The sequence below is a fragment of the Octopus sinensis genome, linkage group LG1 (assembly GCF_006345805.1).
Source record: "Octopus sinensis linkage group LG1, ASM634580v1, whole genome shotgun sequence".
Taxonomy (NCBI): Eukaryota; Metazoa; Mollusca; class Cephalopoda; order Octopoda; family Octopodidae; genus Octopus; species Octopus sinensis.
This window is the reverse complement of record NC_042997.1, coordinates 91,091,583-91,108,727: the sequence shown is the minus strand read 5'-3', so window position 1 is coordinate 91,108,727 and position 17,145 is coordinate 91,091,583. Positions and strand designations below refer to the sequence as shown.

At 36.1% G+C, this 17,145-nt stretch overlaps 1 protein-coding gene across 6 annotated transcripts in view; it reads right to left on the bottom strand.

Moving 5' to 3' along the window:
• LOC115215103 (myb-like protein A) overlaps window positions 1–17,145 on the bottom strand; it is a 106,955-nt gene that overhangs the window by 9,911 nt on the left and 79,899 nt on the right. For 4 of the 6 annotated variants that reach the window (XM_036502856.1, XM_029784283.2, XM_029784276.2 and 1 more), the window contains 2 exons: window positions 3,292–3,481; window positions 1,611–2,150 (listed from right to left, as the gene is read on the bottom strand). In XM_036502856.1, coding sequence (XP_036358749.1) covers window positions 1,611–2,150; window positions 3,292–3,481 — 730 coding nt within the window. Of the gene's footprint in view, window positions 1–1,610; window positions 2,151–3,291; window positions 3,482–4,379; window positions 4,434–5,071; window positions 5,099–17,145 lie in introns of those variants that run through there. The other 2 variants (XM_036502864.1, XM_036502859.1) reach the window with 2 other exon arrangements.

The window sequence follows — 17,145 nt, the reverse complement described above, 5'->3', positions numbered from 1 at the left end:
AAGCACCCACTACACTCACGGAGTGGTTGGCGTTAGGAAGGGCATCCAGCTGTAGAAACACTGCCAGATCAGACTGGAGCCTTGTGCAGCCTTCTGGGTTCCCAGATCCCAGTCGAACTGTCCAACCCATGCTAGCATGGAAAACGGATGTTAAACGATGATGATGATGATGATGATGATAATGACATTTTATAAGCATGAACGGATTAAAATTTTGATACTCTGTATCAAAGGTTTTGACAAGAACAGGTGGAAAAAATTCTGTTTACATAATCAGTTTGATTGGTCATCTTCCACTGTTGGTTGAGTAAAGTGTCATCCAAGCTGATGTTTATTGGTAATTAAACTTAATTTGCAACACCTGTGCATATTTATCAGCTTTGTATTTGTTTTTTTTTTTGTTGGTAATTCCTATCAACAACTTTTCCTGTGATTGTAATTTGAGAAGACATACATCAGTATGCTAAAGATCAGACATATAATCTCTTGTGGACAAGAAATGTAAAATAAAGTTTATTATAAACAACCCAAACACTTTGTAATTTAATAGCTTTCAATGTGATACCTATGAAGCAGAAATCATTTTTATTTAGTGAAAATTTAAGAAAATCTAATCATAAGTAGGTGAAATTATGCTAAATACAACTAAATTGAAAACCTTTTCACCCTCGCTATATTGGCAATTCTGAAAACTTTTGGGTGCAAATTTTACATGAGTAAGAGCTATTTGTAACACATTTTATCCTGAAAATCACCTGTGTAAATTACACAGGTGTGCAAATTACATGAATTTTTACAGTATATGTATATATATATATATTCTGAAAAACTTACTTAGAGTAAAACATATAGCCATTTGTACTTAACCTTTGAGCATTTAAACCAGCCATATCCAGCCCAAATACTCTGTTTTGTTTTCAAAACGGCTAGATCTGGCCTCTCACACCTACCCTACAATGTCGTTCTAAAAATAAACATTCATATCATCAAAATCTTGAAGCTATGAGATAATAAATGATTAATTCAAAACAATGTGAATAAATAAGCTCTACATGTGACACAGAAATTTGAATGCTAAAGGGTTAATGTAATATATAAAATTTTTTCAGTGTCTAACCTTGTCTTGAATCCCATATTTGAAAATAGCCTGAAGTTTATAAAACTTTTGTGTGTGTGTGTGCACGCACATGTACACGTGTGCATATGTCTATGTACATACATGCATACAGAATATGTGCTATAATTTTGTGTGGCACAGCATGCACAACTGGAGCAAATATTTTACAACTAGATGCTATCCTTCATGGAACCCAATAGTTATAAGAATAAATAAATCATTAATAACATAATTAAGAATCACATCTTTGTTCAGAGTTCTACATCTGATAATATTTACAAGCTTAATTTTTTCACATAGATTGGTTTATGAAAGGAGTTTAGCATATGAAACATTAATTAAAAATATCTTCTCTATGGATCAAATCTAATTTATAAAAACAAAACAAACACACATTTTGTTCTAAATAAAACTGAATATATGGTTGAACTATAACAATTATTTTTTAAAAACCAGTTTTCTCAAAAAAGAAAATACTTAGAAATTTCCTTACCTAAAACTGGAATTGCAGCCTGTTTTTTTGTAATTATTCTTGGTTCTTCTTTGGATTTCATTGCATGTTTATTATTTATTAATGGGCTGCCACTCCACTGTATTTTCTGTAGCTCTGGTGATGAGATCTGCTGTGTTTTGACTTCCAAAGTTCTTGGAATTACCCAAACCTTTTTTTTGGCTCCTGTGGAAGCAGTGTTTGTGTCACAGACTATTGAATCCAATTTACTTTCAGTTGTATTTGACACTGAATCAGATTGATGGGTCTTTTCCAATTCTATTATTTTAGGGGTTTTGGAAAGAGACTGAGGTTTGTAATCACTGAGTGCTGTGCTTGTCAAAGGCATGACAGATGAAGTTGGCAAGGAAGGTGCTATCTTGGGTGCAGTAAATTCTTGATTCAAAATAAATGAAGAAGGCACGATGTGGTAACTCAGTGGCCTCTTCTTACCTGGTACAGTTTCTGAAACAGCTTTCACAGGTTGAGATACAGGTGTAGTGCTTTCTTCCTCCACATCACTTAAAATGGGACCATTACCCTCTGCAATCAAATATTAAACACAAGGAATTAAGATTAAATTAATTTCAATTAAAAATGAAAGAGAAAACGAGAAAAGAAAGACAAAATGACATAAAGAAACAAAGAAAAAGAAAGATACAAAATGAAAACTCATTCTCTACCAATGAAACATTTTAAAATATTAGAAATGTATTGCCATTGGAAGTTCTTGGGACATAATTTTCAGTTAGAACATGCTTGCATTTGCCATAGACATGGAATATATGGCAACAGCAATAATATAAACTTAACTTGAGTAACGACAGTACTCCTATAAGTGAAAATCATAGTAGTCACTCATTACTTAGCCTTTACTGATATAATAAACTGCTTTGTTCTAAAAAGAGTAGATACTTGTAGAAACAGTTAATCTAAAAATTTACATGCCAATTTATATGTGAACTAAACTGTCATTCAAAGAAGGATATGAAAGACAAAAATTAACCCTTAATAGATATGAACCAGAATAAAAGTATTCTGTTAATTTACTGAGCTTGTCTTTATGTAAAGACTCGACCTTTTTGTTAACTTATTTCTGTCAAAATAAACTGCTTTTGTTTCAGTTAATTTTGAAAATAATGAAGAATTTAAGAAAATAACTTCACCATTAAATTGGTGCTTAGAACATACATTAACATGGAATTTTGATGGAAGGTTTTAATTTAGGTCACTTTAAACATGAAATTTGTATCATAGAATGGTGCATAATCTCAGGTGAATTAGTATCAAAAAGCTTAAGAGAAATTATATTGGAATGGTTTTCCTTTGCTTTCTTGAGAAACAAGGAAGGATTTGAGCTTAGGATTGCAAGCTGACAACAAAACCATGAGTAACAAAATGCCTATCTTGCTTATAATGGTGAATTGTACCATACTCAGGTACCTATTATGAATAGGGTACTGAAGATAGGATATTAAACACTGGTGCTTCTGCCAAAAGAGTAATATTTTACTGATTTAGTTAATATGTCCCTGAGACTGGTGAAATGACTATTAACATTTCACTTGAACAGTTGCAAGACTCTACCAATGTATAAGACCTGAGATATACTTGACCTCCAAATTATATCTCAATGCAGTAGAATTTGCTTTATGGATAAATTGCCTTATTTCAGTGTACTTACCTGATGCTGTGGATGTAGAGTTGGAATCAGTATCATCATCATCATTGGTTGGAATGTCGTCAATGTTGAACTCTATATTCATACGACTCAATTCCATTTTTAACTTGCGTACTGTCTCTTGAAGCGAGATCTTGTCTCGTGCAAGTTCTTGCACTTTGACTTCATGCTCTTTCTCTTTACGATGCAGGTGCTATAAACAAACAATATGAAAATTATATGCTAGCTAACAAAAACCATTCACAAGAATAAATGAAACACTCACAATTGTTCTTACACTTGTTAAAGCAATAACATCATCATTATCATCGTTTAACGTTGGCTTTCCATGCTAGCATGGGTTGGACGATTTGACTGAGGACTGGCGAACCAGATGGCTGCACCAGGCTCCAATCTGATCTGGCAGAGTTTCTACAGCTTGATGCCCTCCCTAATGCCAACCACTCCGAGAGTGTAGTGGGTGCTTTTATGTGCCACCGACACAAGGGCCAGTCAGGTGGTACTGGCAACGGCCATGCTCAAATGGTGTTTTTTACATGCCACCTGCACAGGAGCCAGTCCAGCAGCACTGGCAATGACCTCGCTTGAATGTTTTTTTCACAAGCCACCGGCAACATTAAGTAATAATAAGATACCAGATATGGTGTTAATTGACTGTACTTTCCTCTCAGAAATTTGTATAAGGAATGATAATTGCTGCACTTTAAGTTATTAAATGGATTTTTACTATCAGTAAAGCTTCTCACTGCATTCCCCGACACTCACTTTTTAATAAAATACTAAACACATCTTCATAAAAACATGCTGAACTGCCCCTCATATTGCAATTCTAATGTAGAATAGCATAACAATGAATCAGGAATCTGTATTTCTTGAAATTGTATATACCACGCAGCTTTTCAACAATTCTTTTTTTCCTATACATTGACGATTTTACCAAACCTCACAAAACATACAATCAGTGTTATATGCATATGATATCACCACACCTTAGGTATAGCTATAGAAACATTCTAACCCTACATTAACCAACTACAAGCATGGCATGAGACAAATAGGTTACTAGTAATACAAAACAAATCCATCATTACCTTCAGAATCATCAAAAATACAACATTAAATAAAACCATTTCTCATACTCAACAAAGAACCCTTTAGATGGTTGCTTGATCTGTTGGAAACAGTGGCAAAATTTCCTTTAAATCACACCCTAACATCTTTTTGAAAATGCTATATTAGATAACAGTATTAAATACATAGTGCTACAAAAAAATGACAAGGTGGTCATTGCTGGTGCTAAAAAAAAAGAGTATAAACCCACACTGAAGGCAAAAAAGGCAAGGGATAACATGCAACAACTACAAATATCAAGAGCATCCACATGTGTCACATTTTGTCAACATATACAAACAACAGCAAAACTGTTAGAAATTTGTTAGACCCTTTATATATATTGCCAGACCAACTGGAGCACTAACCTCACTGCAACAAATCACAACTTGCAAATAACACAAAATATTACATTTTGCATCACTGCAGACTACACCTAAAGGTATAGCAAACGAAACAAAAGCAATCAAAATGAAAAATCATTTGGATATGCATAGCATAAAATACTTTTTTGCTACAGAAAGCTATGCAATCCATGTCACTGCATGTATTGTCAGACTCAAATAACTAGACACATTGAAAACACTTCAGAATACAATTCTTACTACTTATTCTCAACAAACACAACATCAATAGTCTCAAATACTGTAATGGGATGTACCGTGAGACGTACAGCAACAGTCATACTTTCACCTTGTTACCTTTCTGACAGCAACAGAATCGGTATGCGTGATTAGAGTACGCCGAGTGACGTAACAAGTATTAAATACAGATAGAATTTTGAAACTTAAATGCCAAAGAAAAGAGAATCGAAGGGAGCTAACTCTAATGTCTCTGATCCCTTCTTTAAAATTGAGTTTTTGGTCATGAACAGTTAATCAAGTTAATACATCGTAACTAGTTAAGGAAAACTGAATTGAGTATAGTTATATATAGTGTTCGAATACACAATGGCACCAGCAGGCTATAAAGATATGCTTGTATATGCATGGAGCCAATGCATTTATTAACAGAACAAAATTGAATAAAAGAACCGTGAAAACCAAGACTTGACCCTATAACAAGGATTCTTGAGCAATAGCATTTTAACACGCATCGCCAGCCTCGATCGAGTAGAGCAGACTCAGGACCAAAATGACCATCCCGTCATTCACCACATATTGTGTATCCCGGTTATATTGTCTAATGAGTTTGTTTACAAGGTAACAGGATACGTTAAAGGAAATTTGGCTATTATTTTTAACAGGATGAATGACTACACAGAAGCTTTCTCATTTAGCTCACTTAACGTTTTTCTGTGTTAGTTATAGCCTGAGTGATCTACTCCATAGTTTATTGTAAAAATATCTTGATAATCCAGTGCTTCATCTGTGAAGCTCAGCATCATAAGATCCGGTATTATTAGTTCGTACCATGTCTGTCTCTGCTACAAGTACTCTATCAATAACTCAGAGCACTTTTTCACTTAAAATTTATTGTTAATTTGCATCACAAGTCCGTACCAGTGCAGTTGCTTCTATACGCTTGGGTGCTTGTATTGCCAACCACTCCGTCTCATCTTGTACTTTCATGCTAGTTAAAAAAAAATTAACCTATGTCTCATCTTGTGCTTCCATGCGAGTTTAAAAAATTAACACATCCAAAGGATCATACTCGTTACAATATAACTCCAGCGTCAGAGGCATCTGTGAAAAATGAACATTATATTAATATTTCTCATTTCACTTCCCTTTAAATATAGAGCTTCCTCTCCCTCAAGACAAAAGAAATAAAGTTTTTAAAATTCAAGTATTTCCTTGAGATTTGATTAAAAAAATTTAATCTGAGCAGAATCTCAGAAAATTCCTCAAAATTCCTAGTATCGTATCTAAATTTCCCTATATTGAAAATTAAGCTTCCACTTCTAAAATAAATATTAAAAATTTTTAAAGTACATGCAACGTGTATTAGTAACAGGAAAATATCGATGATAAATTAAACAAAGCAACAGTGGTTCAAAATTTAGAAAGTATCAATGCTTCGGAGAGAAGAGCTCATCAGACATGTACATTGAATCTTACTCTAATACAATGTGATAAGAGGGGAGAGAGAAGTTCGAAAATCATAAACTGCACAGTATTATAATTCGTGGAATTGAACGACACTTCCAAAGAACTAATCAGATATACAACTCTACCTTGTTTATCTTCTCTCAAAGGATTTAAATAATTTTCTTAATTATATAAAAAAAAAAAAATCGCGCGCGAAGATTATTTGTAATACGCAATGGGAAGAGTGAACACATAGCTTTATTAACAATACCAAAATGAATAAACTAAAATTAATGCTGTCTACGGAGCGAGTACCGATTTCAGAGCACGTTCTGTATATTAAGTATACACACACACCACACAAAATACACCCATTTTGTATCCTTTATATGCCTTTCTTTATATTATTTGTCCGATATTAAAATAACTGTAACAGATCAAGGGTTCTGTATTTAATAATTATCATGAGGGCTCATACTACTTGCACTAGTCTTGCGAGAAGATTGACATTTCATGAGCAAGTGTAAGAGTCAATGGAGATCACAGAATCACATTATTATTTTTTTCTTTAATATTCCCCGTGGAAAGGTAACACTTGCTAACCCAGATAGAATAAAAACAACAACACGTGACCAACATCGACCAATCGCCGTGGCCGACGTTCGTTTGCGCCAAGCCATGATCAAACCCATCACGTGAGAGAACGTAACTAATCAGCAGTGTAGAAATGGGCGTTCCTCCCAATTCCATCGTATCCTTTGACGTCAGTTGTTTTAGTTGTCACACAAGCATGTGCAGCACGTGATGGTGTTTCTTGCGTGTTAGATAGAGCCGTCGTCAGACGTAGAAATGGCCTCATATATACTTACAGTTCACTTACTTGACACCAAAACGATCACGTTGTAGTTCGAGTCAACCTTAACGATCGAAAACATACTAACTACGACCATTACATTTCCTTTAAGACAGTAGCGTGTAAAGGTTGTGAGGGGAATTTTGCTGCGATTTATGACTGCGCAGAGAGTATACGTTGTTATGGAGGCAGAGAGCGAGAAAAAAAAAACTGCTACCTGTTTCACTCATAGATAGAGTATTTACATGCCAGTCTCAAGCCCTTTTCTTTCCAGACAGTATTTAGGAGGACTACATTGTCCCGTACACACGTCTACATATATTTTTATAAACGTGTATGCGCCTATGTAAATATATACATACGTATATGTATGTATATATATGGGACAATATATATGTATATATGGGACAATATATATGTATATATGGGACTATATATATGTATATATAGGACTATATATATACATACACACACACACACACATATATATATATATATATATATGGGACATACGTATGTATAAATATATATATATATATATGGGACATACGTATGTATATATATATATATATATATATATGGGACATACGTATGTATGTATATATATCATCATCATCGTTTAACGTCCGTTTTCCGTGCTAGAACAGGTTGGACGGCTCGACTGGGGTCTGGGAAGCCAGGAAGCAGCACCAGGCTCCAGTCTGATCTGGCAGTGTTTCTACAGCTTGATGCCCTTCCTAACGCCAACCACTCCGTGAGTGTAGTGGGTGCTTTTTACGTGCCACCGGCACAGGTATCACAATTATAATTTCCATTTGATATTTATTTTGATGTTGATGTACTTGACTCAATAGGTCTCCTCAAGCACAGCAGGCCACTCTATGATCCAAGGTAAGCACAGCAGAGAGTATACGAAACTGGTGCAGGAAGCAACCATGAACTCACATTATTTGTTGGGTCTTTGCAGTCACAGCATATCTCCAGAGATCTCGGTCTTTCGTCATTGCCTCTGTGAGGCCCAACATTCGAAGGTCATGCTTGACTACCTCATAATGGTGATGATGAGATATATATATGTGTGTGTATGTGTATATATATATGTGTGTGTGTGTGTATATATATGGGGACAATATATATATATATAGTGGCCGTTGCCAGCCTCGCCTGGCCCCCGTGCCGGTGGCACGCAAAAAGCACCCACTACACTCACGGAGTGGTTGGCGTTTGGAAGGGCATCCAGCCGTAGAAACACTGCCAGATCAGACTGGGCCTGATGCAGCCTTCTAGCTTCCCAGACCCCAGTTGAACCATCCAACCCATGCTAGCATGGAAAGCGGACGCTAAATGATGATGATGATGGGACAATATTATACACACACACACATATATATATGTATGTATATATATATATATATGTATATATATATATATATATATATATATGTGTGTGTGTGTATATATATATGTGTGTGTATATATATATGTGTGTATATATATATGTGTGTGTGTTATATATATAGTTTCATCTTCTACACTGTTATGTTTTAAAAACAAACTTAAGTTCCTTTCACATGCATTTACTATCATTACTTATTCATTCATTTCTCTAATTTTGTCACAGATTGGCTGACTGAAAATTCTAAGATTTTTCAATTCTATCTCACTGTTATCATGTTATTCCCTGACAATGACAGCATTTGCTGTTTCGTGGTACACCAGCCACCTGTACTGGAAGTCCCTATTCTCTGACATCTTTCGGTTATTTCCCACAAACACTTCTAAAGGTTTAATGCCATCCCCATCCCTACTTAGGGTTTATCTCCTACTAGCAGTATCGCCCGGCATTGCTCGGATTGTAATGGAAATAACTATATAAGCATTTTTAGAGAGTTATAGCCAAAAAATAGCAAAAAAATGCATTAAAAATTGAAAAAAAATTAAGGTAAATTTTTTTTTTAAATCGTTGACACATCGTAGATATTTTTAGAGAGTTACTTCCCTTATATAAAAGCGAAAAAAATGCATTAAAATGGAAAAATATGATGGTAAATTTTTTTTAAATCGTAGACTCATCGTAGACGCGCGCTAATACCCAGAAGGGCTCGATATGAATCACGACTATAAGATACCCGCTTTTGGTTAAACTGCACCGCAAAATGTGGGAGTAGTTACGAATCTAAATCGTAGGAGACAGACACACAACTTCACTCTTATATAAAGATGCTTTTTTTTTTCAGTCATAGAGTTAGATTTATGAAGGTCTTCAGTAGAAAATCCTTCGAATTCTGACTCGCTGCTTGATATAATGAAATTCGTATCCATTTTTTGTCAGAATTACAAATTTTGAAAACACAATAGGAACAAATTTCGGAAAAAAATCTCCCATAATTCACGGAATTAAAATTACACTTCGATTTTTGTACAAAACTGTATTTGAAGTGTTTACGAAGTATAATACGTGTTTTCACGAATGTACTAAAGAGATTTACTCTGATATTCTCATTTAAATATGAATAGGTAAATTCAGGCGGTTTGGTAACGAAAGGGTTAAACGGATGCATACATTTATTAATAACTATATATAAGTGTCAAGTGTCGTCTGTTTATACATAAACACTGTTTCATACTTTCAGTTTAGTCTTCCTCAAATCACTCTGTCGCTATTTACTCTCTTCCAAGAACATTTTCACTCACTCTTATCTCTTAGCTTGCCATACATTTTACTCATGTATCTATCAGCGTGATAGACAGAAACAAATATTACATCTAGTTTCACTTTATTCGTTGCACACTGTGTGTGTGCGTTTGCGTGTGCTGTAAACCAGACTAAGAAAAGCATTTGACATACACACCAGAATGTGAGTTTTCTGTAAATTTTGCTTAATTGGAGTTTAAATTTAAAAAACTGGACCTGGCATGACCCGATGCATTCTACTCTTAAAAATGCTAGGTAAATTGTAATTGAAGAAATCCTATATTGTAGATTTCTATAAGTGACAAAGAGAGGCAGATAAAATCTGCCTTTTATAATAAGAGATGTAAAGTAGTGATCATGTAGCGCATAAAAATGATGGTGTAGTGTATGCAGGTTGAAGGCTATTGCTTGTTTATGAATTCTGCCAAATGTGAGCTTTCCTTTCAGGTACATGATGCTGCTGTCCCCCATGCTAGGGACTCACAGGCCCACACTTCCCACACCCTCAACATGGGCACACTGAAAGGTAGGTCTGGTGAGATTGTTGAGATGCTCGAATGGAGAGGTGTAGATTTGAGCTGCATCCAAGAAGTAAGGTGGAGAGGAGGTTCCGCTAGGTTCACCACTGGCAAAGAAAATAGGTACAAGATTTTCTGGGCAGGGAGCACTGATGGGGTCGGAGAAATAGGTTGATAAGGTAGTGGAGGTAGTCAGAGTCTGCGATAGAATACTTAAGATTAGATTAGTGCTACATCATGGGTTGGCAGCCATTATCTCAGCTAGGGCTACCTGAAGGACAGAAAGACCGATTTTATGACACCCTCTTGCTAACTACTTCGTCGACGAATGATAGTAACCTTCTCTTTGTGGATGGTAACTTCAATGGGCATGTTGGACAACATGCAGGAGGCTTCCATGGCGTACATGGAGCCAATGGTTTTGGTTCCCACAATGAGATAGGAACCAGGCTGCTGGATTTCTGCGATGCAAATGACCTTACAGTTTGCAATACTAACTCCAGGAAACCTGCCAGTCACATAGTCACCTCCCGATCTGATAGATACACTAGTCAAATTGACTACATCCTGGTAAGGAAAAGGGAAAGATGGCTACTTATAAATGCCAAAACCTTCCCAGGCGAAGAATGTACTTCACAACATGGGGAGGGGTCTGGAAGCTTAAAATTCCTGCGAATGGACAGAGATTTAGAGGCATATTAAAGCTTTTGACGAAATAGAGGGAGATAAAGCATCACATAATGTAGAAGACAACTGGAGGTTTCTATAGGACAACCTACTGAGGGCCATTGACCAGATCTGTGCAAAGTCCCCTCTCGACCTAAGGTAATGTGGCAGTGGAACAATGTTGTTGACAGGGACATTAGAGAAAAGAAGCAGGCTTGGAAGGACTGGAAGAACGGTGGTAGCAGGGAATTGTATCAGACTGCTAAAAGGGAAGCTAGGAGACAGGTTTATTTAGCCAGAGGGGAAGCTAGGAGACAGGTTTATTTAGCCAGAGGGGAAGCAGATAAGAAAAAATTTGCCATGAGGACCAAAGACTTGAGGTATTTTGTGTTGCAAGACAGTATGTGAGAGGGAATCATGATGTCATAAGAGAGAAATGTGTCTGCATGGATGATGGTTCACTTGCATGAAACGAGTCTGCAAAGAGATTGGTTTGGAGACACCACTATATGAAAGGTTGCTAAATAAAGAGAATGAATATGAGAAAAAGACTCTGCCGAATGCCAACCCAACAGAGGGACCAGCTATCTGAATTGACAGTAACTTAGTAGATAAAGTCATTAAGGTTATGAAGACAGGGAAAGCCCCCGGCCCATCAGGAATCATCACAGAGATGTTCAAAATATCTGGTAGTGTCAGCTATAGCCTAGTCACCTATATAGTCAATCAGGTGATACATTAAGGGGCCATACGCAATGACTGGTATAGCAGCATCATAGTCAACTACTACAAAGGTAGAGGTGATGCACTAGATACAAATAATTACAGAGGTATCGAGTTGTTGGATCAGGTAATGAAGGTCATGAAAAGGGTCATTGCCCAACTAATTGAGGAGAGAGTCAGCCTAGATGACATGCAGTTTGGGTTCATGCCAGAGAAAAGCACCACTGATACTATATTTCTGGTAAGACAGCTGCAGGAGAAATACCTAGCCAAAGACAAACCTCTGTACCTAGCTTTCATTGACATGGAGAAAGCTTTGACAGGGTCCCCTGATCCATTATCTGGTGGTCAATGAGGAAACTAGGGATAGATGAATGGTTAGTGAGAGCTGTGAAAGCCATGTACAGGGATGCTGTCAGTAAGGTGAGGGTTGGCAATGAGTACAGTGAAGAATTCCTGGTCGGGGTAGGGGTCCACCAATGATCAGTCTTCAGCCCCCTCTTATTTATCATATTTCTCCAGGCAATTATGGAGGAATGCAAGACAGGATGCCCTTGGGAGCTCCTCTGAGCTGATGACCTCGCTCTAATTGCTGAGTCACTATCAGAACTAGAGGTGAAATTTAAGGTGTGGAACCAAAGATTAGAATTGAAGGGCCTTAGAGCCAACCTAGCTAAAACTAAAGTCTTAATAAGTAGGAAGGCAGACAAACCACAAATCCCTTCATGACAGAGTGTAAGCACTCTGAGAGAAAAGTTGGACTTAAGAAGCATCAGATGTAGTGTACAAAAGAGACGATAGCGCTGGTATGGTCATGTGTTGCGAATGGATGAGGACAGCTGTATGAAGAAGTGCCACACCCTAGCAGTTGAGGGAACCTGTGGAAGAGGTAGACCCAGGAAGACCTTGGATGAGGTGGTGAAGCGCAACCTTTGAACATTGGGCCTCACCAAGGCAATGACTTGTGACTGAGACTTTGGAGATATGCTGTGCTTGAGAAGACTCAGCAAGCCAAGTGAGACCAAAACCCATAGCCTATGCCAGTGGTGTATAACTAGCCTGCTTAGGAGTACTCTTCATTCATTGGACAGTAAACTTTGCTTGCAAAGACCTGTTGAGGCAAGTGAAATAAAACAACATTGTTCCATTGCCACATTACCTTGGGTCGAAAGGGAACTTTGCACCATCCACAGATCTAGTCAATGGCCCTCAGCAGGTTGGCCTGTAGAAACCACCAGTTGTCTTCTACATTATGTGATGCTATATCCCACCTCTATTTCATCAAAAGCTTTGAGTAATACATCTCTGAATCTCTGTCCATTCACAGGATCTTTAAGCTTCCAGACCCCTCTCTATGTTGTGAGGTACATTCTTCACCTGGGTAGGTTTTGGCATTTATAAGTAGCCATCTTTCCCTTTTCCTCACAAGGATGTAGTCAATTTGACTAGTGTATTTATCAGATTGGGAGGTGACTGGCAGGTTTCCTGGAGTTAGTATTGCAAACCGTAAGATCATTTGCAACCCTAATGTAGTAGCAGGACATAACAGTGGCGATGAAGATACCTCCCACTGTATAACAGTGTTGTTATAACAATGGTAACGAGGTTACAAATACTCATAGGAGTGTTCAAGAACAATGAAAGAAAGTTTGAAGGATTCAAACTCTAACACAGAATTGAACTTCACACAGTGAAAAGTAATATACACAGTGAAAAATATATATAGAAAAAAGATTCTGAAGAAAAAATGCTAACACAGAATTGAACTACACATGGTGAAAATTAATATACACACAGTGAAAAATATATATAAAAAAAAAAGAGATCCTGAAGAAAAGAAAATGTCTGATAAAACTGGAACCCTACACAGAACTGGACTACACATGGTGAAAAATAATTCTGTGTGGAACAAGAAAATAATAATAATAAGTCTGTTCGAAAGATTTATAAGTCAGGTTGCTATATGTACTAGAGCTACAAGCAATAATGTAGACTTGGTACTACCTGCAGCATTTTTTTTGGGGGGGGGGAATAAACGGTTCTGTGTGGAACAAAAAATAATAAGTCCATGCGAAGTATTTAATAATTCTATGTGGAACAACTAGTGTCAGGAACATAAATTGTGACTAAGGTTTGGTGGAAAATTTTAATTCAAAACTTATGAAAACAAGACATTTGTACTCAGAGCCATAGCCAGTTTCAGCCGAGTTGGTTAAAATGGACAAAGAAAACGCAAGCCATTTTGTGATTGAGGATACTAAATAAGTCCTCTTTGAAAAGACTCCAGATGAAATGTCAATGGAAGTGACTAGTAAAGAAATATAAAAAATAATTCTGAAATTAGAGAATCTGAGCCATCTGTTACAGGAAAAGGCCCTTCTGCTGAAACTGCTTCATTAAGGAATCATTCTAATGCAAACACTTTAAAAAGATAATGGAAGTTTGCAGGTAACCAATCCAGTTTCTGCAGAGAAAAGTGCAAAGTAAAAGTCAGAAATGAAAAAAATATATATATATATAATAATGTTGCATTGAAAGAGAAAAAATATATAATTCTGGGTGGAACAAGAAAAAATCTAAATAAGAAGAAAAATAATTCTGGTTAGAAGAAAAAGAAATGTCAAAAAAAAAAAATTTCAAAGGGGGGGAGGTATTATGGAGGATGCCTCCATGTGAGAAGTGGGCTTGTCCACTACTAATAAATAGTGGACTGACACAGTTAGTGATGACAGTCAGCAAAGTACGCAATACGTTGCCATAATGTGAGACATGACAGTGGCAATAAGGAATTGTAGCTTACACAGCCACTGATATGTAGTAGCAGGACATAACAGTGGTGACAAAGATACCTCCCACTGTATAACAGTGTCATTTTAACAATAATAACGAGATTATGAATGCTCACATGAGTGTTGAAATGTAAGAACTACGTTCAAGAACATTGAAAGAAAGTTTGAAGGATTCAAATTCTAACACAGAATTGAACTTCTCACAGTGAAAAATATATAAAAAAATAGATTCTGAAGAAAAAAAAATGCCAAGACAGAATTGAACTACACACAGTGAAAAGTAATATACATACAGTGAAAAATATATATATATAAAAAGAGGTCCTGAAGAAAAAAATGTCTGATAAAACTCTACACAGAACTGAACTACACACAGTAAAAAATGATTGTGTGGAAGAAAAAATAAGTAGAAATGAAAAATATATATATATATAATAATGTTGCATTAAAAGAGAAGGAAAATATATAATTCTGTGTGGACAAAAAAAAATCTAAATAAGAAGTAAAATAATTTTGTTTAGAAGAAAAAGAAATGGGGGAGAAAAAAATAGTGGAGTGACACAGTCAGTGATATCAGTCAGCAAGGTACGCTGTTTGGGCTAGTCCCGCAGAGATGACGAAATACGCTGCCATAATGTGGGACATAATGTGCACCATGTCGACTAATTAGTTTTAATGCATTTTGAAAGTTTACACTGTAATGAATGACTGATTTTGATTCCTTGTGACCTGACTATTGAAATTTGCATGTTTTTGATACAATAATACCAACACAGTTGTCATCAATATCATCATCTTTTAATGTCTATTTTTCCATGTTTGAATAGGTCAGACAGAATTTGTCATGGTAAATTCCTTGTAACTGGATGCCCTTCCTGTCGCCAACTCTCACTGGTTTCCAAGCAAGGTAATATTTCCTCCACAGCTTGTAGAAGATGATGCTCATTTACAACCATGTGATGTCAAGACAAGAAAACAAGGGTACATATAGATATATGCATAAACATATATGCATATATATATATATACGATGGGCTTCTTTCAGTTTCTCTCTACCAAATCTACTCACAAGGCTTTGGTTGGCCTGGGACTATAGAGGAGACATTTTCTCAAGATGCTGCACAATGGGACAGAACCCAAGACCCCATAGTTGGGAAGCAAGTTTCTTAACCACACAGCCATGCCAATGCCTATTGCATATGCAAGAAAAAAAATGTGAATTAGACTGATCAGTTTTGGTTCTGTGAAATTTCTATCTCAGGCCATAAAAAATACTAATAAATGAAAACAAACCCAGACAACTTTGTATCTAGTGCATTTGTCTGATACAGCTACTAATATGCTAAGGTACCCAACTTCTAACAGTCACTATGATTGTGTCCCAGTCAGTAATCTATATAATCTGTAAGTCTGACTTTACAGAACTACTATTGCAAAAATTGGATTTTTTTTAGTGTTGATGCAAGAAATTTTGGCTGCTAGGAGTTTTTGTTTTGATGTACTGAAATATTTATTGTAATTAATTCGATTATATCAAAACCTATTTAGCAAGCATTGTTTCTAGAGGACTGTGATCAGTGATTGCCAAAAATTTCATTCTATTGTAAAATATATTAACATATACATGCATATATTGATTTCAAATTTTTGTATAAGGCCTTATACCAAGGGGAGGGTTTAAATCGATTACACCAATCCCAGAGTTTAACTGGTACTTATTTTATTGACCCTGGAAGGATGAAAGGCAAAGTCAACCTCAGCAGAATTTGAACTCAAAATGTAAAGACAGACAAAATGCCATTAAGCCTGGCGTGCTAATGATTCTGCCAGCTTGCTGCCCTACACACATGCATGTATCAAGAATATGCAAAAGCAGAACAGATACTTAATACAGAGCCATAAGTAATTGTGCCAGAGTATTTCAAAGGGCTCCTTATCATGTCACCATGTGATAGTTGTAAACGAATATCACTATCATACAAGTGGTATTATTCATTTCCAAACTTCCATGGAAACATGCCCAGTCATGGAGGATAATATTACCTAGCTTGGAAATAAGTTGACAACAAGAAGTGTATCCAGCCATAAAAAAAAATCTGCCTGAATGAACTCTATCTGACCCATGCAACTACAGAAAAGTAAATGTTAAGACAATGACAATATTTCTTGAAGTAGAAAGACTACTCAATAAACAGAATAAAAGATTAATCATTGCTTATATAGTCATAGGTAATGTTTTTAGTCAGTTAGGTTAGATTGACAAAGTTCAGAATACAGCAACAGATAATTCTTTATAGTTGGCGTCAACAAAATCAAAAACAATTTGGATCTTTTTCAATCAGAAATCTAAGCACAAACTTTGTTTATAGTGATCATGCTTTAAAAATATAGTTTTAAAATGAGTTGAATGAAATATAGCTTAATTATTCAATTAAGCAGCTTTCCCTCTATTAGCATAGAAGATGAAAAGAGT